Source organism: Pelobates fuscus, chromosome 4 (genome assembly GCF_036172605.1).
Source record: "Pelobates fuscus isolate aPelFus1 chromosome 4, aPelFus1.pri, whole genome shotgun sequence".
In the NCBI taxonomy this organism is placed as follows: Eukaryota; Metazoa; Chordata; class Amphibia; order Anura; family Pelobatidae; genus Pelobates; species Pelobates fuscus.
Genome location: NC_086320.1, coordinates 384,838,692 through 384,864,763, shown reverse-complemented (window position 1 = coordinate 384,864,763; position 26,072 = coordinate 384,838,692). Strand labels below are relative to the sequence as shown.

General features: G+C 44.3%; 1 protein-coding gene across 1 annotated transcript; it reads right to left on the bottom strand.

Annotated features, from left to right (window-relative positions):
- Window positions 1-7,433: 7,433 nt before the first annotated feature.
- Window positions 7,434-12,774, bottom strand: LOC134609248 (glutathione S-transferase P 1-like). The gene is made up of 7 exons (XM_063452884.1): window positions 12,655-12,774; window positions 11,271-11,306; window positions 10,802-10,914; window positions 10,096-10,183; window positions 9,414-9,517; window positions 7,840-7,947; window positions 7,434-7,745 (listed from the first exon to the last, which is right to left on the bottom strand). Coding segments are annotated over exons 1-7 (639 nt in total). The 5' UTR covers window positions 12,656-12,774; the 3' UTR covers window positions 7,434-7,556.
- Between the last annotated feature and the right edge of the window lie 13,298 nt (window positions 12,775-26,072).

Genomic DNA, 26,072 nt, shown 5'->3' with positions numbered 1-26,072 from the left:
TGTGTGTGGGGCAATGTGTATATGGGGGGCTGTGTATGTGTGTGGGGGGCAATGTGTGTATGGGGGTCTGAGTATGTGTGTGTGTGGGACAATGTGTGTATTTGGGGCAGTGTGTGTATGGGTGGGCAGTGTATGTGTGTGTGGGGCAGTGTATGTGGGGCAATGTGTGGGGGGGAGCAGTGTGTGAATGTGTATGGGGTGGCAGTGTATGTATGTGGAGGCAGTGTGTGTATATGTGGGGGAAGTGTGTGTATGTGGGGGAAGTGTGTGTATGTGGGGGAAGTGTGTATGGGGCAGTGTACGTGTGTATGTGGGGGCAGTGTACGTGTGTATGTGGGGGCAGTGTATGTGTGTGTATGGGGGACAATGTGTGTAGGGGGGCAGTGTGTGAATGTGTGGTGAGGATGGTAGGGGGGCTTTTCTATAATTGTATTTATTTTTTTAAAATACATTTATGTTCCCCCCTCCCTTCTTACCTTTACTGAGGAGCGGGGGATATTTCTTGATCTTGGTGGTCTGTGGGGAATCCCTGGTGGTTGCAGTGGTGGTGAGAGTGAACGCTAGCCCATAGTTTCAGGGCTAGAGTTCCTCTTGCTACATCCTGAGCGTTGCCGTGCAAGCTGAGCTCTCGGATCCTCTCTCCCTCCCCTGCCGGCTGCCAGCATGGTGCCTGCGGACCGGGGAGGGAGATCTCTGCATTAGCCGGCAGGGGAGAGCCTCGGAGGGGGCAATTGCCCCGTTGCCCCCCCTGGATCCGCCAGTGGTCTCCTAAGTGCAGTGTGTTAAAGGATAATAATGAAATGAAACACACATATAGGAACACTCACCTGATAAGGAGCGCTTCAAACTGACTCTAAGTTGAATCACTTTAGTGTCTTTTGTGGGTGACACTTCCCCTGTGGTACCCGGTATGAGGAGTCTGGATCCAGTTGTAAAGTGCACACAGGGCTCTTTACTTGGTCGAATACAATTAAAAATAATATGGAAAGGGGGGCGGGGCCGGACCGCCGGACTGCACGGACGCAAAATGGAGTAGCTCCTGCAAAAGCCTCCGATTTTAGCCTCAAAACAACATCTTTAAGCTTACCTGACGCCTGGCTGCTGAACCCCGAAGTGAGAGGCCACCCTGGTCCTGAGGAGAGGCTTGCCGAGAGGTTTTAGTCCCTTGGAGGAGCGATCCAAGTCTCACGATGCGGACCGCTCGGGCGGTGAGCGGGGTGGACGGCCGCTGCCCAGCTATCCTGCCCACCAGCGGTAAAGCAGACACCCGGGGCTAGGCGGGTCCGGCCACGTTTACCCCCCCTCTGGGCCGGCGGGGGTGATCCCGGTCCCCACCCTGATACCCATCGGATCACCATAACGCTAGCGCTCGGAGAGGTGTCAGAGAAGGCCCAGCGCACAAGCCACTTCTAAAATGGCGGAGACTTCGTGGCAGGCGACCCTGACGACAGCGGGGAGCACCCACCTCTCCGGTGGGCCCATGAACAGCCTAATGACCCAGACAGAGCAGGAACCGGCAGCAAAGGAAAATGAGCCACAGAGCAGACCTAGGGAAGAACTAGCACGATATGACAACTTACCTACCAAACCACGCTGCACACAGTGAAGGAGCAGAAACACACAGCCTGACCACTAATGGTAACCATGATTCCTGGAACCTTACCCAGTCTGAGACAAGCGTCGGACCGTTCCACACATAAAGGGACTGTGCCCAATGCAGTGTCTGCCGAGCTTCATGCACCAACAGTCATGCTGCACAAAGGCTGGTCTCCTGACAGGCAAACACCCTCGCCTGGCTGACATGGGACTCGCCTGGGGGGGGATGCTTCACAGGCTAAACATAAATGCTCGGGCTGTTTCTTAGAGGTGCACATGTTTTCTCGCCTGGATCACACAGGACTCACATGGGGTGGTAATTTTTAGCGTTGAAGCACAATCTCCATAGTTGACGCTGCATTTATATTTTATGTTCCTCTTTTTACCAAGCGCCAAAAGCTTGTTTACTTTATGATTTTCAATATGCAACTTACATATTATACTATGAGCAAACGAATACTCAAATATGTCACTCGAATGTCCAGCCTTAAATGCTCATGACACCAAACACCCTCATATGCAGGAGGGAATGCTGAGCCTGGAGATACCCGATTCGGGTCTCTCCTCCGCGGAAAAACCCACCTCTCAACCCGCGGCCTGCACAGGTGGGAGCCGTGGAGAGACGGCCGCTCTCCCGGGTCTCAGGCAGAGGAGGGGACACCCACACACCGCTTCCCCCCCCCCTCTGGACCGGTGGGGGATATCCCGGTCCCCACCAGCACGAGCAACAACAAGCCGAGACATATCGGCAGAAGCCACTAAACTTTCAAGCAGGAGGGAAACGGCGGCGCCCAAGATGGCAGACGAGCCCAGCTTTACTACACGTGGCCTGATACAGCCCCGTTACAGCAAAGACAGACACTCAGCAAAAGGGAGAAAAATGGCGAACCGAGGTACCAACAAAGCCCTTGCCACTCCACCTAGACACACCCAGGAGTTCTTTGACCAGCTCTGCTGCTACTTATGGTCACAACTCCATCGTAAGGTTCGGCCTTTTCAACAAGCGGTCCAAGCAATAGCAGCATGGGTCCGACCAGCTACCCGGCGGCTACTGAGTAAATGCCCACAACGAGCCCCCAGGGAAACCGTCAGAAGGGGACGAAGGCAGAGAACAAAGCAACGAGAGATGACGGATCGCCCCCCAGGCACCAACGCTCCCCCTCTCAAGCGCCCACACTTGCCGGTGAAAGCCCCGGAACAAACTACTACCCAGCCCCAGCGAAACCTCACCGCACACGGCCAAGCTGGACACCCAGCCCAAGCGACTGCTCACAGCCGAAACCACACAGCAGCAACACAGGAGATAGCCCCCTCACAGGAAGCCTCGGACTGCTTGCAGACCTATGCCGAAGGCCTGCCGACCTCTGGTATAGGGTAAAAGGGGACACACACAACAAGATGGCGGACTGAAATGACACTATACATGATCAACCGACCACCTAGCACCCTTAATACAGCTCATACTACCCCACCAAATATGGCATACACAGGGTCACCCAAATCGATTATATAGTAGATGTTACTAACCCTGGTTTATGGCATTTTTATTTTATTTTTTTATAAAGAGGTGTGCAATTGTAAAAGTTTGCAATGTGATGTGGTAGGTGTTCTAAGCTCTCTGCATATTCTAACTAAGCTATCTGGGCATACAAATATGCCTGACGTTCTGCTGCCCCCTGGTTTATAACCTTAATTGAGCTTACAGTAATCTAATATTGATAATGAACCTAATCTAAGTTTGAACGTCAAAATACAGCTAACTATTTTGTATTTCTCATGTATACCTAACACCATTGACGTTTTAGCCCTGTTGAACGACAGTTATCTTGCTACATTTTATTTACCTTCACGCTAACGACACAACTGTTCTAACCAAGCTTGTTATAATTATAAAAATGTGCAGTCTCTTATGCCACTGTTATGCCAATGTATGTCTTGCAATACGCTGTTGTGGCGTTTGTTGATTCCTTGTACCCACCTGCGCAGCAAAAATAAAGAATTAAAAAAAAAAAAAAAAAAAAAAATGCTCATGACACACTACTGTTGTCGCATAGCCTGTGATTTTCATGTCACAAATAGAGATCATATAAATCTACTGGGGCAACCTAAATCTTAACCTATTTAAAAATTAAGGCTGTTGGTTTATACACGTGTACAGGGCCGCCATCAGGGCATGACAACCATAACAGTTGTCATGGGCCCGGCGGCCCTGGGGGGCCCGGCGGCCCGGGCCCCACATGTGGGGCCCATCGGGTGGCCCACACACTTAGGGCCACCCGATGAGCCCCCTCCTTCAGGGGCCCGGTCAGCGCTGTGGCCGTTGTATAGCGCGACCGGGCCCCTTTAAAAAAAAAAAAAAAAAAAAGCAGCCGCAAGTGCTGCTGGGAGGAAGTGCTCACTTTCCCCCAGCTCACTCCGCGCGGGAGGAGCGCGCCCGCCCGCCCAGCCGTAAAGAGGGAGAGCCCGGCAATGAAGAGGGAGCAGCGCCGACTCCCATCATCCCCAGCCACCCTCCTGCAAAGAAAAGGTAAGAGACAGGAGGGTGGCTGGAAAATGAGCTGTGTGTGTGCATGTATGTATGTATGTATGTCTGTGTCTGTCTGTGTGTATGTATGTCTGTCTGTATGCATGTATGTGTATGTCTGTCTGTGTCTGTCTGTATGTATGCATGTATGTGTATGTATGTGTGTGTGTCTGTATGTGTGTCTGTATGCATGTATGTGTATGTGTGTCTGTCTGTATGTCTGTATGCATGTATGTGTATGTATGTGTATGTCTGTCTGTCTATCTGTGTGTCTGTATGCATGTTTGTGTATGTCTGTCTGTCTGTATGCATGTCTGTGTCTGTATGCATGTCTGTGTGTCTGTATGCATGTATGTGTGTCTGTATGCATGTCTGTGTATGTATGTATGTCTGTCTGAATGTATGTCTGTCTGTCTGTATGTGTATGTCTGTATGCATGTATGTCTATGTATGTATGTCTGTCTGGATGCATGCATGTCTGTCTGTATGTCTATGTCTGTCTGTATGTATGCGTGTATGTCTGTGTGTCTGGATGCATGTATGTGTATGTATGTCTGTCTGTCTGCATGCATGTATGTCTGTCCGTATGTCTATGTGTGTATGTATGTATGTCTGTGTGTATGTCTATGTATGTATGTCTGTCTGTATGTATGTATGTCTGGATGCATGTCTGTGTGTATGTCTATGTCTGTCTGACTGCATGCATGCATGTCTACGTATGTATGTCTGTCTATGTATGTTTGTGTATGTCTGTATGCATACATGTATGTCTGTATGCATGTATGTCTGTATGTATGTCTATGTATGTGTATATGTATGTCTGTATGTCATTATATATGTATGTCTGTATGTCAGTATGAATGTATGTCTGCATATTATTATGAACGTAGGTCTGTGTGTATGTGTGTATGGATGTCTGTATGCATGTATGTCTGTCAGTATGTCTGTATGTCAGTATGTCAGTATGTCTGTATATATGCATGTATGTCTGTATGTCTGTATGCCATTATGAATGTATGTGTGTATGGATGTCAGTGTCTGTATATATGAATGTGTGTGTGTGTGTTTGTGTATGTATGTCTGTATGTCGGTGTCTGTATGTATGTGTGTCTGTCTGTCACTATGTATGCCTGTGTGTATGTGTCAGTATGTATGCCTGTATGCGTGTATGTCTGTTTCAGTATGTGTGTCTGTTAGTATGTATCAGTGTGTGCGTTTGTGTCTGTGTGTGGACCCAGTGAGCGGTATTTGGAGGCGGGCCCCAGGGGGCCCAGACCCTGAGCTGAGTTAGGGGCCCCAAAATTTCTGGTGGCGGCCCTGCACGTGTAACCTCACCTGAAAGTACAAAACTATATATACTTTCTCATGTATAGGAGAGAATAGAAGCCTGATGTAATTAACGATATGACTCTAGCCACCTAACAGCAAACCCAGCAGCGTTAAGCATTACCTGTACTCACTTGTTTCATGTACTTTCATGTTCACTCTGATGTTTAAGCTCTCATAAATTAGAGATTTAAAGCAAGGTTAACAGATGTTGCTGCCTCTGAGAATAATTAACCCTAAGCATGACAATGTTGGCAATATCAGAACCTCTAGTTAACACGTATCTTCTATTCTGCATTACCTTTTCGGACCTAGCCTGTTATTATAATTTAAAAATGTGCTGTCAATCGCATGCCATGTCAAACCCAATGTTCCTAATCAACTTGCCAATGCTGTTGTGGCATCGCAAGAAAAATGTTATCCGTATTTCCATGCACAAGAAAAATAAAGAATTTTAAAAAAAATAATAATATGGAAAATTTTAAACTATTTGAAAAATAAACAAAAATATAAATACAATAATTATATCCTTGGATCCTCCGACCCCTGAGACGCGTTTCTCCTACTTAATAGGCTTTTTCAATCAGCTGTCCCTCCTATTCCGGGTTCCGGCGTTTTACCTGTGCTTCGTTTCCACCCTTAATAATACGTTCCAATCATTATACTTCTTGTTCTCTGATAGTCTCTACAATCACCTATCTTGCATTGCTGATTTTGGCGCCATGAGATTTTAGATACTTGCGATACATCACATCCAGGTTTCATTCGGAACTACAGCGCCCATAATGCTCAGTGCTGATATGTTCCGTCCCCGGTATAGGTAATTTTTAAACCCATTTACATAAATACACACAAAGAAAATAGATATAATCAATCAATGACAGACATAGATATCTTAATATATATACAGAGACAATAACAAATCTCTCTACTAGTGCAAATGTGACACAGAGGTATATAATTGATAAGAGGTAATACAATTAAATATGATAAAGAGCACCTACAATCGCTTCTGAATAAAATATTAATGTTTATAAATATTATTAAACCTAAGTGAAAATACCAGAATTTAATTAACCCCTTAAGGACACATGACATGTGTGACATGTCATGATTCCCTTTTATTCCAGAAGTTTGGTCCTTAAGGGGTTAAAAGGATTGGTTAAAAAACTGTATTAAAAAACAGATTATATCTCCCTGTTTTACATGCCATACGGAGACAACTATACCTGCATATTCAGAAGAACAAGAGGGGTTGTATGTCACCCTAAGGTATACCAGCTTCAAAGTTTAGAGCCTATATTTAAAAGGAGTTTTACCGTGTGAGTTTATTTCCACTCACCCTCACCAATATATTCCACCTATTGTGGATTTACACTATATATTTCTGTTTTTCTTTCTATGTATGACTTAACCCACCGTGACTATTGAAGGGTCAGTTTATGCTATACTTTATCCATTACATAGTGCTGCACTATTTGCACTTGGTGTTTTAGGGGTCAGCCACTTACACACCTGGTTTTGTGTGTTTTTAAATTATTTAGTAATGTGTGTGTTAGTTGTTGGCAATGACCTCATGTTATTCGATGTGTTAATAAAGCTGTATGCCGATTGCCAGGAGTGTAAGCTGTTCATAGGGCTTTTCCTGTTCGGCTGCTTCCAGGGTTCGTGTGTCTCTGGTTCGGGAGTTGGTGACTTTGTGCAGTTTGCAGTTCGGGAGGTTGGTGATTGCAGTAGCTGCTGGTCTATCTGGAAGGGGATTATCGCCTAAACGGTTTTTATCCTCTTGTGGGCAAAACGGTCCGCAACAGGTAGATATCTCCAAACCCTTTCCTACTTCAGGGGCCACCATGCTCTCTCAGCAAAGAACACAACATTCCTACAAGTGACAGTCCTACATTAACTTACAACAATATTTTATAAACAGACACCACTAGGAATAATAAATACATATAAATAGTCGCAAAAGTTAAGCCAATGAGACATATTTAAAAAAACAAAAAAAAGTTTATTCAGTTGACAAAATAATGAGCCATTTCCTGGTGTTTATGGTAAAAGGATGTTGTTGCTACAGAGGTATATAGACAGGTATTTAAATGAAACATTTAGTTTATTGTTTATGTTTGGGAGTGATTGGGCGTTTGTTACGTTTCTCGGATTTCAGGTACGTGCTGAGTTGTGGACGGGCTGCAAGGCGTTCCGTGTAGGCAGCAAGCAGGGGGAATGCGGTCAGACACGTTGGGGAGAGGTCGAGGTGGCAATGTAGGATGTCCAGGAGATTGTAATCAGCATATGAGATCTGTGGGACGAAGAAAAAATAGCTTTAATATCAAGTTAATCAGCGTTCTGTGTGTAAATGGTGTAAGCAGTAGATAACAACCGGTTCTGTTTACCTTATTGCCTACTACAAATTTGGTTCCATTGCTATTTTGAGAGAGAATTTTCTCAAAAGGAGCCAGTTGGTTGGGCAAATTCTTGATATAATTCTCTTTTCCTGTTTCCTGGAAAAAAATAAAAATAAAATGTTTTAAATCATCTGATTAAACCATTAGCATCGTAATATGTCAAAGATAAAATTGCCAAAGAGAGAGAAAAATACTGGTGGAACGGACTGACGTGCTCCCACAAAAAATAAAAGCAAAATAAAGATCTTTAAAGATAGGACCAAGCTGAAATAAATCGTACATGGAAATAGTATCAGTCTAATTACGTTTAGCAATGAGAAATAATCATTATCTCTTTATTAAAAGACCACTAATGGCACCCAGACCACGTCCTCTCAGTGGTCCTGTGGTTTTAACCATATAATCTAAAGCAGCAAATCATCAGCTTTGTAAATATGTCAATGTTTACACTGTACGGTTAACATACCCCTAGTGGCCGTCTGTCTGCATTGACAGAGCTGGAGCTCCAGGTGTCGACATGGACCCAATGATACTGGCCCTATGAGACTGTCAAAGGTCAATTACTGGATAATCCAGATCTGTATACGACCATTCTGTCAGTGGGCAGATCAGGTGGACAGATGTTTTACAATCCACTCTGCATGAATGGTGAGGTCATCAATACAACTATGTCCTGATTTTTAGGTGGCACCCATTCCCAGGTTGGGCAATTCTGAATTCTGTCCGTGGCAGAATTACCAGTCATTTCTGGAAATGACTGATGGCTAAAGGGCCGTGACTAAATGTTGATTTTATTCAATCAAGCTAGAAGTGAGGAATAGAGGCAGAATAGTTGAGCAGTAATATAATCTCTATTTACAGATTAAGAATTGAAGAAATATATAAATACATGCATTCCGAGTTTTATTGCTGCTCCTCCTCATTTTAACTTTATTCATTACGTGTTCTCACTTGATCTGAGAACCAAATGGTGGGAAATGCTCCTATCAGTGTATATTATTATATGATGCATATATTTAGAGCACATTGATTGGTCCTTTTTCGTGCCCTTTTTTGTTCTTCTCATTCGGTTTCAGAATCGGAATCTCGGTTCTAAAATTCTGCTGAGCTGAAACATAATTTAGTTAAAACTCAGGTTTTCAGAAAACAAAATTTGATTTTGGATAAAATGGTTCGGCTGAGCCACATTTTACCTCCATGCCCAAGTCTCCTAGATATTTATAAACCAGTGGATTTTCAGTTTTGTTTTGGTTTATTTTAGAGGGTTATAATTCAGCCCACTGTAGTGGTTCTGGTGTTAGGAGTGCTCTGGCACTGTGCCCCTCTAATGGGTTTGTCCTCATAGCTGGTCCCCCTGGCTGCCGGTGTCTGATGGAGGCTGGACCACATGCAGATACTTAGAGCACACTCAGTCAATGAATGAATGTTGGGCACAGAACTCCGTTTCCCACACTTGCACATTTACTGCCCTTCCGCACTCAATTCCTGGAAGCCGTCTGGAGACAGAATTCGTGTCATACAGGATGAGAATAATATAAAACTGTTAATATTACTTCACTTACAAATTCAAAGAATACCAGCTTGCCGAATTTCTGTCTCAGATCTTCCACTCCTTCATTCACCATGTCAATCCGAGCAGTATCCTTATCATTGCTGCCAGCAAGTCCTGAATGACAATTAACATATATTCCGGTTAGTGTGAGAGAGACAGGACAGAACAACAGGGAACCTTCTGGAACCTTTATAAAAAAGGGTGCAGATATAAAACGACAGACAGACAGACAAAGAAACAAACAAACTGACAAACTGACAACGGCGTTCCCATAATCACAGGACAAGGCCATCAATCAGCGTCTCACTGTAAGAAACTTGAGCTTTTTGACCAAAGACTAAAATATCCATAAAATTACTAAATTGGGTCAACAGTTTGAAAGTTACAAATGACTGATTTCATACTGGTAAGATATTAGCCCCTTCCCTCCCAACCTCAGGTATACACGTGTTACATTAGTTTTTGTTTGGAAGCCAAAACAAAGCAAAAACATGGGGAACTGGTGCTAAAATTGGTGATAACACACTGCATTAGGGGGTGACGGCTAATCTGAAACACATTCATCTTTTTTATCTACCATTTTACTTGTTACGTGTATAACTATAACTCAGTTTCTTAGAAGCATATACACAAAGTGTCTGTCCACATACAAGGAGTACAAGACAAGAAGTGGTCCATAGTCACGTGCTCACCATGTTTGTGTCCCAGGTATCTCAGAATGGCGTTACTCTGATACAAAACAAAATCTTCATCCTGGAACTTAGGCAGCTGACCGAAGACCTGGGAGACATCCAAATAAAAATATAAACCTGCGTAAAGACTGCTACTATACGGAGGGGAAATAAACGGGTCTGGAAGCGGAGAGGCAGCGAGATTAAAGAGTAAGTCTGGAATTCATCTATAACATAAATATGAAGAGAGAAAGTTTCTTTATAACTGATAACCAGAGGGAGATAACTGGCAGTTTATTTACTAACCCTCTATCAAGGTGTAACTATTCCCTCACTAACTTTTTGTTTTTCATTTTAAATAATGAACAGAATATATTTTTCTGATTTTGTACCGCTGCAGAAGCCATGCACACAGGGATCACGTTCATGTATGCCAGATACCGGTATATTGTATTTGGGGATAACTGTAATAAATGAGGGATTTAATGGGTGCTTTGACAATTTTCGCCCCAACTCTCGGGAGCCTATTTACTAAGCATTATTGGTGAGGGGACAACTGATCTGCAAGAAGTATCTGGACAGGAAAATAAATCTGACTTTTTTCTCTCGCCTATTACTGTTTCTATAATCTGAGACTGTTTCTGTGTACGTACAGCAGAAAGAGAGAAAGTATTTGTGAAATGAATTGCAGAACGCAGAATAGGAAGTATCAATAAATTATCCTCACAGCATTCTTTTTAAGATCGGTCTTTCCTGAGAACCAATCAGCAATCGGCACTTCGACCTCCGTCAATGCCGCTCCCTGATCTGCCAGCAGGAGGCGCGTACTCTCAGCCCGTCCTATTGGAGAGAAATACAGAGACATTAACGGCAAACTGCAAGTCTCTAACAAGATACAGATAGTACTAATTCATTCTCTAATTATTATTCTTTCAAAATATTAAAATATCAAAAAATATATCATACATAAAAAATATATCATTATAACAGAAAATATCAAAATATTACAATATCTTTAAACATGTTAATCCTTTTAAAAGTGCACCCAGAAATATGAACTCATTTGACAGCTTATCCACATTATCCAATCAGCAATTAGTATAGATGTTGTGATTAAAAAACTGATGTGTTGATAGATAGTTAATGAAGCAAATATTGTAGTTAGATTGTTTTATAGTCTTTTAAGAATCACTTACCTCTGACTGGGAAGTAGGTCAGTACGTATCCTGGCACTGAGGAAAGAAAGCACAATATTATTTAACAGACGAGCACGGTTACTGCAGGCAGAGATTAACAACTCACAGGGTAGTGTTTTACACATAATAATAAAAATAATAATAATAATATAATGCATCGCACAAGAAAATAGCAAAAAAAAGTGAAATAGATTTACAGGCAACGCATTGCAAGCTCTTTTCATAGATAATTAAAGGGACATGATAGTCGCCAGAAAAACTACAGCTTAATTTACAGTATAGAGCTTAATGTATAATATACAGCTTAATGTACGGTATACAGCTTAATGTATAATATACAGCTTAATGTATAGTATTCAGCTTAATGACTAATATACAGCTTAGTGTACAGTATACAGCTTAGTGTACAGTATACAGCTTAGTGTACGGTATACAGCTTAATGTACAGTATACAGCTTAATGTACGGTATACAGCTTAATGTATAATATACAGCTTAATGTACGGTATACAGCTTAATGTATAGTAAGCAGCTTGATGTACAGTATACAGCTTAGTTGTTCTATATCCTCTCCCTGCAGGCATTTTAATGTAAACATTAAAGCCTAGGGACACCTCCAGTGGCACTCACTGTCTCCACCCTCTGCATGGAGATACTGAACTTTGCTCATAGAGATTAATTGATTCAATGTATCTCTATGAGGAGATGCTGATTGGCTGATTGGCGTAGCACAGCATTTTGCTGCGCATGTTCATGAGCCTCCTAATGCTCCCTATTTGCAGATCTCAGCCAAGGAGGAGGAACTGGGGAGGGGCTGGCAGCAGCAGACACAATCTGCGCTGGAATAAACAAAAAAGATTACAGAGAGGAACAAAATAAATTGTTTAATATTATTTTTATTATATCTACCATTAAGGTGAGCAGAATAACAAAATTACTGTGATCCAGAGAGAGGCAGTACCCTAAACTTAGACAAATCAAGAATGCGGTTTGATATAGATTTTTATAGGCGTTATAGAGAGTTAATACTTGACTAGTGATATTCCATCGATACAGTAACAGAGCCCTGTTAGATGAAAGTCCTTCACTGGTTTCTATCTGATAATCTGTGACATCTCATAAACCTGTTATTATGTTAGTAAACAGCAGCTTCTACCTGCTCTGCGCGGACCCACCGCATTTCATTGTCTGACCGACTGCCACTTAAATAAACTAATAACATTGAATGGAACCTTATAGTACGCTGTATTGTACTGCAAACTAAGTACAAAAATCTGTCATTACCCCAGACAAAACCTGCGGGAATTGGAAGATAGATTAGACAGCAATATAAAAAGCAATCCCCCCCCCACCCCCAGCCTGACACAGGGGTACCGCCATCTTACTTGTTTAGTTGATGTCTGGATAGATTCAGTCGAGGAGCTGAGTGTTTGACACAGGAGCCGGTTGTGAAATCCTTGTTAGGAGTGGTTTTTATACATTGTGAGTCCTGCTGAGTCACTGTGAGAACACACCAAGCACAATGCATAGGGGACGCAGTAAACACAAATGTTACCAGACCAGTAAGTTTAACCCCTTAAGGACTGAGCCAAATGTACACGTTGTGAACAGAACAAAACCTGGCATTTGCGCTATATGTCTGTCCAACCGTAATTCACCTCTTTCATATTAAATGCACCCCCCTTATTATATATAATTTTATTCAGGGGAAACAGGGCTTTCATTTAATATCAAATATTTAGCTATGAAACATAATTTAATATGAAAAAAATGGAGAAAATAAGATTTTTTTTTTTTTTTTTTAGTTCTACGTGGCATTTTAACTGTCAATGTCATAATACTGTTTGCTTTTACTGCAATAAAATACACATATTTGTATTCAGCAAAGTCTCACGTGTAAAACCGTACCCCCTATGTACAGGTTTTATGGTGTTTTGGGAAGTTACAGGGTCAAATATAGCACGTTACATTTGAAATTGAAATTCGCCAGATTGGTTACGTTGCCTTTGAGACTGTATAGTAGCCCAGGAATTAAATTTACACCCATAATGGCATACCATTTGCAATAGTAGACAACCCAAGGTATTGCAAATGGGGTATGTCCAGTCTTTTTTAGTAGCCATTTGGTCACAAACACTGGCCAAAGTTAGCGTTAGTATTTGTTTGTGTCTGAAAAATGCAAAAAACACCAATTTTGGCCAGTGTTTGTGACTAAGTGGCTACTAAAAAAGACTGGACATACCCCGTTTGCAATACCTTGGGTTGTCTACTATTGCAAATGGTATGCCATCATAGGGGTAATTTTCATTCTTGGGCTACCATAGGGTCTCAAAGGCAACGTAACCAATCTGGCGAATTTTAATGTGAAAAAAATGAAACACAAGCCTTATAACAGTAAAAAGTATCGCAACAATAATATCGTCCGTGTTAGTTCTGTTTGTACGTGAAAAATGCAAAAAACTTAACTTTTACTGGCGATATCATCATTGTAATACATTCTACTGTTTTGAAACACTAATATTTGTGTTCCGCGAAGTCTCCCGAGTAAAACAGTACCCCCCATGTACAGGTTTTATGGTGTCTTGGAAAGTTAAAGGGTTAAATATAGTGCTAGCAAATTAAATTCCCTATACTTTCGGCATGGGTTGTCAGGCAGGTCCCGCTAATTGTAATTAATTAGGATACCTAATTATGTAAAATTATTACATAAATATATGTGTAGAATTAATATATGTATATATATATATAATTTTTTAAAAATATTTTTATTTATATATATATATAGGTATATATATAGTGATATATACGTATATATTTATGTATATAGATATATATATTATTACGTTCTACGTGTATTTTGATATAAATATATATATTAATATCACAATACAGTTAGAACGAAATTACACACATCTATATATTTTTTTAATTATTTATTTGTAATTATTTTTTTAATTTTAGTTTTTTAACGTATTTACATATTTATTTTTTATATTATATATATATAACAATAATTATATATATATTTATTCAGTATCAGTCTACGTGTAATTTGATATTAATATATATATATATAATTATAAATATATTAATAGTAAAATACACCTAGACGGTGTTTGTGTGTGTGTGTATATATATATAGACTTAGATCATATATGATCTAAGTCTATATATATTTTTTTTTTTACACTTATTAACATTATTTGATTTTATTTCCAGCCAGCAGGGGGACTAACTGTCATTACAGGCAGTCCCCCTGCTGGCAATACCTGAGCCAGCTAACCCGGCCATGTGATTGTGGGCAAGTTATAAAAAAACGGAGGGCGTACTATTACGCCCTGCGGTGTTTAGAGCCGCTTAAAATAGGGGGCGTAATAGTACACCCTCCGGTCTTAGAAACATAGAAACATAGAAACATAGAATGTGACGGCAGATAAGAACCATTCGGCCCATCTAGTCTGCCCAGTTTTCTAAATACTTTCATTAGTCCCTGGCCTTATCTTATAGTTAGGATAGCCTTATGCCTATCCCACGCATGCTTAAACTCCTTTACTGTGTTAACCTCTACCACTTCAGCTGGAAGGCTATTCCATGCATCCACTACCCTCTCAGTAAAGTAATACTTCCTGATATTATTTTTAAACCTTTGTCCCTCTAATTTAAGACTATGTCCTCTTGTTGTGGTAGTTTTTCTTCTTTTAAATATAGTCTCCTCCTATTACTGTGTTGATTCCCTTTATGTATTTAAATGTTTTATCATATCTCCCCTGTCTCGTCTTTCCTCCAAGCTATACATGTTAAGATCCTTTACCCTTTCCTGGTAAGTTTTATCCTGCAATCCATGAACCAGTTTAGTAGCCCTTCTTTGAACTCTCTCTAAGGTATCAATATCTTAAGGGGTTAAATAACAGAGACCAAAATGACCATCATTATATGTTACACTGTACCTTTAATTAGAGATCCAGAGATTTCTCGCCATTATTGAAATATCTCTCTAGAATGCATCGTTATATGTTACACTGTACCTTTAATTAGAGATCCAGAGATTTCTCGCCATTATTGAAATATCTCTCTAGAATGCATCGTTATATGTTACACTGTACCTTTAATTAGAGATCCAGAGATTTCTCGCCATTATTGAAATATATCTCTAGAATGCATCGTTATATGTTACACTGTACCTTTAATTAGAGATCCAGAGATTTCTCGCCATTATTGAAATATATCTCTAGAATGCATCGTTATATGTTACACTGTACCTTTAATTAGAGATCCAGAGATTTCTCGCCATTATTGAAATATATCTCTAGAATGCCTTTCAGGATCCATGGAGGCATTGCTGTGCACTCTTTGGGGGGTTATTTGCTAATTCCTTAATTATCAACTCATTAATAAAAACTGTCTAAAATTACACTTTGTTTTTTTCAATAAAATGGACATTTTCTGGGGCGGAGTCTGGCAGCCGATCAGAGCAGACGCAGGGTGGATGGGCTCCGTGAATACCCAGTGTAACCCAACGAATATCGGTCACCCAACCTTTAAAAATAACACCCAGGCGGCCCAGAACAGTAATGGGGAGGAAGACAAAAAAACAGAAACCAAACCGACCCGCACAGGGGACCAGCATACAAGATCTCTTCCACCGGGCACAGGGTGCCTACGGCCCCAAGATGGCCGCCGACCTCGACGAGCTTTCTGACTCCTCGGGGGATTTCTATCCGGAGGACGCCACTATCAGCCTACCTCCAGAGAGACCCCAACAACCGACACCAAGCCCAGCGGCAGCAGAACCGGTCACGGCAGCGCTATTGAAGACTCTCCTAGGAGACCTGCAGAAAACTCTCCAGGCGGATGTCGCACAGCTACGCACAGACCTCGCGGGCCTAGTGAGCCGCATCGACGCGGCCGAAGCTACCTCCACACAGCAAACACACGATATTGCACAGCTCAAGCAGGAAATCCAGGCCCTTAAACAAAAGCAGGCCAAAACCGACCAGCGCTTCGCGGCAATGGAGGATGCCAGGCGCCGCAACAATTTAAAAATACGCGGAATTCCGGAGGATATCCCAGCAGAAGAAATCCCTCACCTCTTGAGACGGCTCTCGGGAGCGCTGCTGACGCCTAAACAAGCCAGGAACATTGGCTTTGAGGCAGCCTTCCGGATCCCGAAACCCCGGAGAGCACCTGAGGCGGCCCCCCGAGACCTAGTGGTGAGGTATAAAAGCCCGACAGACAAGATGGCGGTACTGGCAGCCCTGAAGGGATCCACCACCTACACCTTTGAAGGCATGACGCTGGCCTTTTATGCGGACCTGTCAGGGGAGACTCTGCAATGGCGCAGGTCCCTACAACCCCTTACCTCACTGCTGCGGGAGAAGCAAGTTACCTACCGCTGGCGCACACCGCGCGCGCTACGAATCCAACATGACAACCGGACATACACCATTTCGGATATCCAGGAAGCGACCGCCTTGCTGCCTCAACTGGGCCTACCCACGGAGGGGCTGTTAACCACGACTGCACCTGAACAAACAACGGCAACACCGAGATGGGACCCGACGAAGACTGTCCCCTTCATCCCACGGGGAAAGGGGAAAGCCGCACTCGCAGCACCCACCACCTGAGGGCAGATGAAAAACTCCCCTACTGTGGGACATTACTCCACAGGCGACAACCTGGTTCATTACTGTTACCCTCCCCACCCATGGGCAAACCGCAACCCAAAGACTGGCCTCTAAGGCACCTGTAAAGGACTACTGCGAACTTCACAGTTGAAGATGCCCCAATTACCTGTTTTATAGATGTCTGGTATATATTGTTACCTTACACACACGATATTAGACGCCAAGGGGCTCAAATTTCGGGGCACACCACATGTTACACACATGCAACGAAATACCAAACAGCCCAAATACAGTAGTTACACTCGCAACCACAGGGCAGCCCGACAGAGACTGGGCCATCCCAAGCCCGTCCACATACTCCTGCTCATACCCCCCCCCCCCTCCCCCGGGTTACAGGGGCTACCAAACCCACATGGCAGGCCACAAACCACCCGACTCGCTACGACCACGCGTACCGGGAATGCCATGATTCCTGGAGACAACTAGCCAAGGCATACACCAGCAAATAAGAGACACACACACGACATTACGCAACTAAACCATTGCTCACTACACGACCTACACATTGCCACCACTTCTTGAATGCCTACAGAAACAACACTACTTAATTAAATATAAAATTGTGCAGTCTAAACGAAGCCATATGATTGACTAAAGTTGAATGTTATTATTGCGCTTGAAACAGCTGTTGTGGCAGCTCAAGCATGTCTGTTACTATTTGCACATGAAAAATAAAGAATTAAAATGGACATTTTCTAAAGACAAATCTGGGGAAATGAAGTGATTTGGACCAAATTAGCTCATATTAATTGGTACAATTTAAAATGTTATAGTGTAGCAGAATGGACGCTCTTAATACACTTTTTTTCCTTTTGTTCTGCTGTCGGCACACCCCCGTTCGTTGCCGAACCAGCTCTGTGTGGTCCCCCTATTCACACCTTTTAAGTACCGACCACCCCTGGCTGTTAACTACAAATGGGTTATTAGTTCAAGTGCTAGTTCCGTAATATATAATAAAATCTACCCACATTTATTAACGTGTGCTTACCATTTACCATCCGTTAGATTGATAGACTTCATTTTGATCCCTATGTACTGATTCTTTAGTGCTATGTAAGATTGATATATTTGACATTTATTAATAGGTTATATTATTGTGGCAGACATGTTTCCACAATGGTATACTTAGTGCTCCTGAACATAGTGGATAAATAACTTCCTCCCTGTCCACTCACCACCACAACCACATCGCCTACTGAGCAACACTCAACAGATCTACAAGACTATGACAAATTATGCAATATGCAATAAGGTGGAAACCTAGATAGGCAATCCCCACATGCCAGAAATAACAATATATGCATAAGAATCAGGAACACACTTACAGAGCCAGGGCCGCCACCAGACATTTTGGGGCCCCTGACAAAGCACCAGGTCTGAGCCCCACGTCTCGCGTGAGTTAGAGCGAGGGAAATGCTGTAAAGTACAGCTGCAGTCCGCTGGGCCCCCTCTGCAAGTATACGGAGCCAGGGGGCCCGCGGCTGCACCTATATATAGCGATCATCGCTATATATAGGTGCAGAAAGTAATTGTGGGGCCCTGGACTGCAAAGCAATCCGGGCCCGTGACAACCGTTATGGTTGTCACCCCCTGATGGGGGCCCTGTACAGAGCCAAACATAATACTTTATTATCAAATTACCAAGTGAAATAGTGAAATTCCTCCCCTCCCCCTCCCCCTGCCGAAAGGCATCCAGGGTGTTGCCGAAATGTTGGTGTTTAGTGGCTCGTGTCCTGTCCTGGTAGGCTGTTGGAGTTTGTGATATTTGCTTTGGTACATACTTTCTAGCCATTGTTCACTGTGTCTTTATGTACATATTGTGTGTGTTTTTTTCTTAGTATTTTTTGATAATAAATTATATTTGGTTTTGTATGTGTGGTTTACATCCTAATTCTTGTGATCCTTGATTCTTCATACGCCCAAAACAGAACTCAGACAGCCAGGGCTGTCAAGATTTGGCTTGATGGGTAAATATAAACAAATGGCCTTGTTATGTGCACCAACTCACATATTGCTGTGTGGATGGACATACTCATCCAAGCGTGAGATATATATATTGACAGATGGCTGCTGTTACAAGGTAAGATATCATACATCTCTGCAAACTCCATCACCGAGATCTGTGCGTGTCTAAGCAACTCCATTGCCACCAAAGACAACAGTGTGTGTTATTGTAGTCAGGAGAAGTCTCGTCTCACACGGCTGTCACTTGTAAAAACCTCTGGGGACGCCATGTTCATCACAGTCTTACAGCAAGCTCAGCCCCAGAACCTGACATCTACAAGGAAACATTCAGTGGACACGTCCTGGACTGGAGAACATTGAGGTTGTGTGTCACCAGCCAAGGACAAACACACATAGTGTTAGTTAGATAGCAACGGTCCTGCACAATTCCTGTCTCCTGACTGGATCTTACAGCACCGTGCCAACAGACATCCCCATGAACCTCCTTACAGCACTGTGCCAACAGACATCCCCATGAACCTCCTTACAGCACCGTGAAAACAGACATCCCCATGAACCTCCTTACAGCACCATGCCAACAGACATCCCCATGAACCTCCTTACAGCACTGTGCCAACAGACATTGCCACAAACCTCCTTACAGCACTGTGCAAACAGACATTCCCATGAACCTCCTTACAGCACCGTGCCAACAGACATCCCCACGAACCTCCTTACAGCACTGTGCCAACAGACATCCCCACGAACCTCCTTACAGCACTGTGCCAACAGACATCCCCATGAACCTCCTTACAGCACCGTGCCAACAGACATCCCCATGAACCTCCTTACAGCACTGTGCCAACAGACATCCCCATGAACCTCCTTACAGCACCGTGAAAACAGACATCCCCATGAACCTCCTTACAGCACTGTGCCAACAGACATCCCCATGAACCTCCTTACAGCACCGTGAAAACAGACATCCCCATGAACCTCCTTACAGCACCATGCCAACAGACATCCCCATGAACCTCCTTACAGCACTGTGCCAACAGACATTGCCACAAACCTCCTTACAGCACTGTGCAAACAGACATTCCCATGAACCTCCTTACAGCACCGTGCCAACAGACATCCCCACGAACCTCCTTACAGCACTGTGCCAACAGACATCCCCATGAACCTCCTTACAGCACCGTGCCAACAGACATCCCCATGAACTTCCTTACAGCACTGTGCCAACAGACATTCCCATGAACCTCCTTACAGCACTGTGCCAACAGACATTCCCATGAACCTCCTTACAGCACTGTGCCAACAGACATCCCCACGAACCTCCTTACAGCACTGTGCCAACAGACACTCCCATGAACCTCCTTACAGCACCGTGCCAACAGACATCCCCACGAATCTCCTTACAGCACTGTGCCAACAGACATTCCCATGAACCTCCTTACAGCACTGTGCCAACAGACATCCCCACGAACCTCCTTACAGCACTGTGCCAACAGACATCCCCATGAACCTCCTTACAGCACTGTGCCAACAGACATTCCCATGAACCTCCTTACAGCACTGTGTCAACAGACATCCCCACGAACCTCCTTACAGCACTGTGCCAACAGACATCCCCACGAACCTCCTTACAGCACTGTGCCAACAGACATTCCCATGAACCTCCTTTCAGCACCGTGCAAACAGACATCCCCATGAACCTCCTTAAAGCACCGTGTCAACAGACATCCCCATGAACCTCCTTAAAGCACCGTGCCAACAGACATCCCCACGAACCTCCTTACAGCACCGTGTCAACAGACATCCCCACGAACCTCCTTACAGCACCGTGCCAACAGACATCCCCATGAACCTCCTTACAGCACTGTGCCAACAGACATCCCCACGAACCTCCTTACAGCACCGTGTCAACAGACATCCCCACGAACCTCCTTAAAGCACCGTGCCAACAGATATCCCCATGAACCTCCTTACAGCACTGTGCCAACAGACATCCCCACGAACCTCCTTACAGCACTGTGCAAACAGACATCTCCACGCACCTCCTTACAGCACTGTACCAACAGACATCCCCACGCACCTCCTTACAGCACTGTGCCAACAGACATCCCCACGAACCTCCTTACAGCACTGTGCCAACAGACATCCCCACGAACCTCCTTTCAGCACCGTGCCAACAGACATCCCCATGAACCTCCTTACAGCACCGTGTCAACAGACATCCCCACGAACCTCCTTACAGCACCGTGCCAACAGACATCCCCATGAACCTCCTTACAGCACTGTGCCAACAGACATTCCCATGAACCTCCTTACAGCACTGTGCCAACAGACATCCCCACGAACCTCCTTACAGCACTGTGCCAACAGACATCCCCATGAACCTCCTTACAGCACCGTGCCAACAGACATCCCCATGAACCTCCTTAAAGCACCGTGTCAACAGACATCCCCACGAACCTCCTTACAGCACCGTGTCAACAGACATCCCCATGAACCTCCTTACATCACTGTGCCAACAGACATCCCCACGAACCTCCTTACAGCACCGTGCCAACAGACATTCCCATGAACCTCCTTACAGCACTGTGCCAACAGACATCCCCACCCACCTCCTTACAGCACTGTGCCAACAGACATCCCCACCCACCTCCTTACAGCACTGTGCCAACAGACATCCCCACGAACCTCCTTACAGCACTGTGCCAACAGACATCCCCACCCACCTCCTTACAGCACTGTGCCAACAGACATCCCCACCCAACTCCTTACAGCACTGTGCAAACAGACATGTGTTTGGTTTATTCTTTTTTTCTATCACAGATTTTAAAAAGAGTTTATTGATAATTATTGATAATTTAAAAAGGTTAAATTATAAACATTAATTATTTTTAATTGCACTGTTATTAAATTATGCCAAAATGTTAACTCATGCTGAGATAGGATTTTCAAATTAGCTTACTCACTGTGAGTGATCACTGTCAGTGCTCACTGTCAGTGTACGCTCGCACGCATACAATCACTGCATTCTTCAGGGTTTAATGACTGGGAGGTAGAAACTGCTGAAATGTGATCTGTTAAGGTTTGCCATTTATTTATTTATAAAATATTTTACCAGGAAAGATACATTGAGATTTCTCTAGTTTTCAAGTATGTCCTGGGTCCACAAATCATTGCATTGTTACAGTTAGTGTACAATAAAATACAAAATATACAATATACAACATTTAACATAGAACAGGTAGGAAATATATAATCAACCATGACAGGTACATTCTGTTTTGAGGTATGTAGAGAAGGATCTCTTAAAGGACTTTAAGCTTAGGGAAGATTTTAATTTGTGCGGGAGGTCGTTCCACAAATGCGGTGCTCTGTAGGAGAAGGAGGATCGGGCGGCTTTCTTTTTCTATTGAGGTAGACTAAGTAAAGTGCTGGTACTGGATCGGAGGTTGTAGGAAGTGGGAACAGCCGGGGAAAGCATTGCGTTCAGGTAGGGTGGGAGTTTTCCAGAAAAGCTCTTAAACACAAGGCTGGAAAGATGAAGGGTGCGTCTGGATTCCAGCGACAGCCAGTTTAGTTCTTTTAGCATGTCACAGTGGTGGGTCCTGTAATTACATTGTAGCACAAATCGGCAGAACGAGTTATACAATGTGTTGAGTTTATTAATGTGGGAATGCGATGCAGATGCATATGCTACATCCCCATAATCAATGATTGGCATCAGCATTTGCTGTACAATCTTTTCCTTTACTGTAGGGCTTAGGCAGGATTTGTTTCTGTACAGGGCACCTAGTTTTGGATAAAGTTTAGATGCAAGCTTTTCTATGTGCAGGCCAAAAGATAGATTGGGGTCTAACATCATACCCAGTATTTGAAAGAGTGGACTGCGGTCAGTGTGCCATTTGAAATTGTTTTGATGGATAGGTGAGAATTGTGTAATTTGTGTAATTTAGGTACTGTTCCAAAGATCATTGTGACAGTTTTGTCAGTGTTTAGGAAGCGTTTGTTTTTTGCGATCCACTTTTCTACCTCTGTAAACTGGTCTTGGAGCACAGCCTCAAGCTGCGGTAGATCGGAACTGCTCGCATAGATTACTGTGTCATCTGCATACATGTGTACATTTGAGGATGTGCAGACATTAGGCAGATCATTTATAAATAATGAAAATAGTAGGGGGACGAGAATGGAACCTTGGGGAACACCACACGTGACTGGGAGAGGGAGGGAGTCGCTGTCAGAAATGGACACATATTGTGAGCGTTCCGATACATACGATCGAAACCAGTTTAGCGAATGATCACCAATACCTGAGTTTTTGAGTTTGTGCAGTAGAATGTCGTGGTCTACTGTGTCAAAGGCCTTGGCAAAATCAAGGAAAATAGCTCGAGTTAGGTCTCCTTGTTCCATGCCAGTTTGGATGTCATTGCAAACTTTTAAGAGGACAGTTGTAGAGGAGTGATTCTGGCGAAAGCCCGATTGATCAGGGGTCAGATAGTTTGATTGTTGGTAATACTCACATAGTTGCGTATGGACACATTTTTCTAAGATTTTTGACAATACCGGGAGCAATGATATAGGGCGATAGTTAGAAACCAAGGTAGTGTCACCACTTTTATGGATAGGCACTACTCTTGCAGTCTTCCAAAGTTTGGTTAAGTATCCAGACACCAAGGATTCATTGTAACGGACCGTTTCACTTACAAGAGGATAAAACCCAGTTTAGGCGATAATCCCCTTTCCAGATGCACAGGCAGCTACTGCAAACACCATTCTCCCGACTGGAACCACACGAACACTGGAACAGCTGAACAAGAAAAGCAGACATCGGCTTACACTCTTGGCAGTCAGCATACAATCCCATTCCCCCAAAGACCGAGACGACACATCGCTTTGAGGGTTAAGCAAGAACTCTAGACTGGGACACCCAGTCTGGCTTTTATTTCCAACTCACACATACAGGCCACACCCAGGGGGAGGCATAAAAGAACCAATGACATAGATGTTACCTCCCACACATCCCCTCCCCTTAGTGTGACACATAATCCCATTATGCATACAGAGTAAAATATACTTTTACACAACTTTCATAACTTTAAAACCATACATCACATTCACATAAAAATACATATCCACAATCAATCCATTCAGGGGAACAACATATTAAAAAATGGCATGAATCCGACCAGGGGTTTAAAAGTTACTAAAAGTATCTTTTGGGCCCTGGCTTGCAGCATGGCACAATCTGGCTCAAACAGAAGTAAAACATCCCCCACAATGCATCCCGGCTTCCTCCCTTCTGCCCTGGAGATAATTGGAGAAGTAATCCAATTATCTAGGACTAGAGTCAGACTCCATTAACCACATGGTTGCAAAAAGACAGTAAAAGACATAAACTTACATACTGATACATTTAACACATAAAACACCCATTTCTACATATCCCCAGTTTAACTGAACACATAAATACCTACATAATATTTAAGACAGTATTACTGTGATATGTTACAAAGTCTTAAAGGGACATTAGTCCCAAAAGTCCCAATATGTCCATCGCTGATTTTAAAGGGCCAGTAGCAGCAATATAAATTATTACATGCCCAAATATAGTGTTTATAGAGCAATATGTCCATGGGCCGTAGTCGCAGGGCAGGAGGCTAGCAGCCAGGCCTCTCCAGTTCACAGTGGCGAAGCTGGTTTCGCCACATTTCTCCCCTTTGCCAATTAGACTAACAGGGTACCTGACTTTCTGCCGGTCAGTGCCCTGGTTAGTCCAGCAACCCACCCACGAAACAGAAATAACAGAGCAGCCCACCCACACTAACCGGTTACTACATCTGGGTGAGGAAGGATTTTGTCCAAGTTCTGGTGTTTCACCACTGCTGGGTGGGAGACGGGTAGGCTGCCTTGGTGGGTTGCTGAGGGGGCAGAGACCAGCGGTACTCTGTCCTGTTGCCAGCACTACCACGGGAGTAGTCTGGTGGGCGCCTGGTTGCTGGAGACTGGCTGTCTCCCCTTTAGGTGCACAGCTCGACTGCCGGAGGGGGAGACCGACTGTCTCCCCTTTGGATCCATCACACTGAGGCTGGGGAACAGGACCGACCGGCCCTATCCCTTGTGCTGTAAGTGCAGAGACTACGGTCCCATCTGCACAGTTGTGGGGCTTAACATCTCCCCTTGGTGGGTTAGGTTGCCGTGGGAGAGAGGGTGTAACAAGTTCCTCTCTCTGGATGGCAAACTGCCGCTGGGGAGAAAGGATGGCACCTTCTGCTCCCTGGGGTACACACTGCCGCTGGGGAGGAAGGACGACACCATCAGCTCCCTGGGGTACACACTGCCGCTGGGGAGGAAGGATTGCACCTTCTGCTCCCTGAGGTACACACTGCCGCTGGGGAGGGAGGACGCTGCTCTCCTCTCCCTTCACCTCACACTGCCTTCCTGGCACATCACTTTGTTGCTGGGGGGCAGGAACAACAACCTCTGCCCCCTGTAACTCAGCCTGCCGCTGGGGAGGATGGACGACACCATCAGCTCCCGGAGACACACACTGCCGCTGGGGAGGAAGGACTGCACCTTCTGCTCCCTGGGGTACACACTGCCGCTGGGGAGGAAGGATTGCACCTTCTGCTCCCTGAGGTACACACTGCCGCTGGGGAGGGAGGACGCTGCTCTCCTCTCCCTTCACCTCACACTGCCTTCCTGGCACATCACTTTGTTGCTGGGGGGCAGGAACAACAACCTCTGCCCCCTGTAACTCAGCCTGCCGCTGGGGAGGATGGACGACACCTTCATCTCCCTGGGACACACACTGCCGCTGGGGAGGAAGGACGACACCTTTAGCTCCCTGGGACTTACTCTGCCGCTGGGGAGGATGGACGACACCATCAGCTCCCTGGGTGACACACTGCCGCTGGGGATCTGGGCCGACTGCCCAGCATCCCTGTAGGGCCGGTAGAGAGACCTCGGTCCCATCTCCACCTGCCTGTTGTGGTTCCTCACAGGACCAATCTATGAGGACCCCTACTTCGGGTTCTTCCTGCCGCCTCGGGGGGGGGCGGCTAACCTCCTCGGATGCAGCCTCTACTCTGCTGCTGTACCACTCTTCCTGCTCATCATACTCTTCGTCCATCTTTGAGTTTTGCTCAGCCATGACCTGGTTC

What these genes read in the sequence shown, in the direction of transcription:
- LOC134609248 (XM_063452884.1), bottom strand. An exon ending in GACCTACTTCCCAGTCAGAG is followed by an intron (nt 10,915 to 11,270) that starts GTAAGTGATTCT and finishes TCTCTCCAATAG; the next exon opens with GACGGGCTGAGAGTACGCGC. An exon ending in AATTTGTAGTAGGCAATAAG is followed by an intron (nt 7,746 to 7,839) that starts GTAAACAGAACC and finishes TTCGTCCCACAG; the next exon opens with ATCTCATATGCTGATTACAA.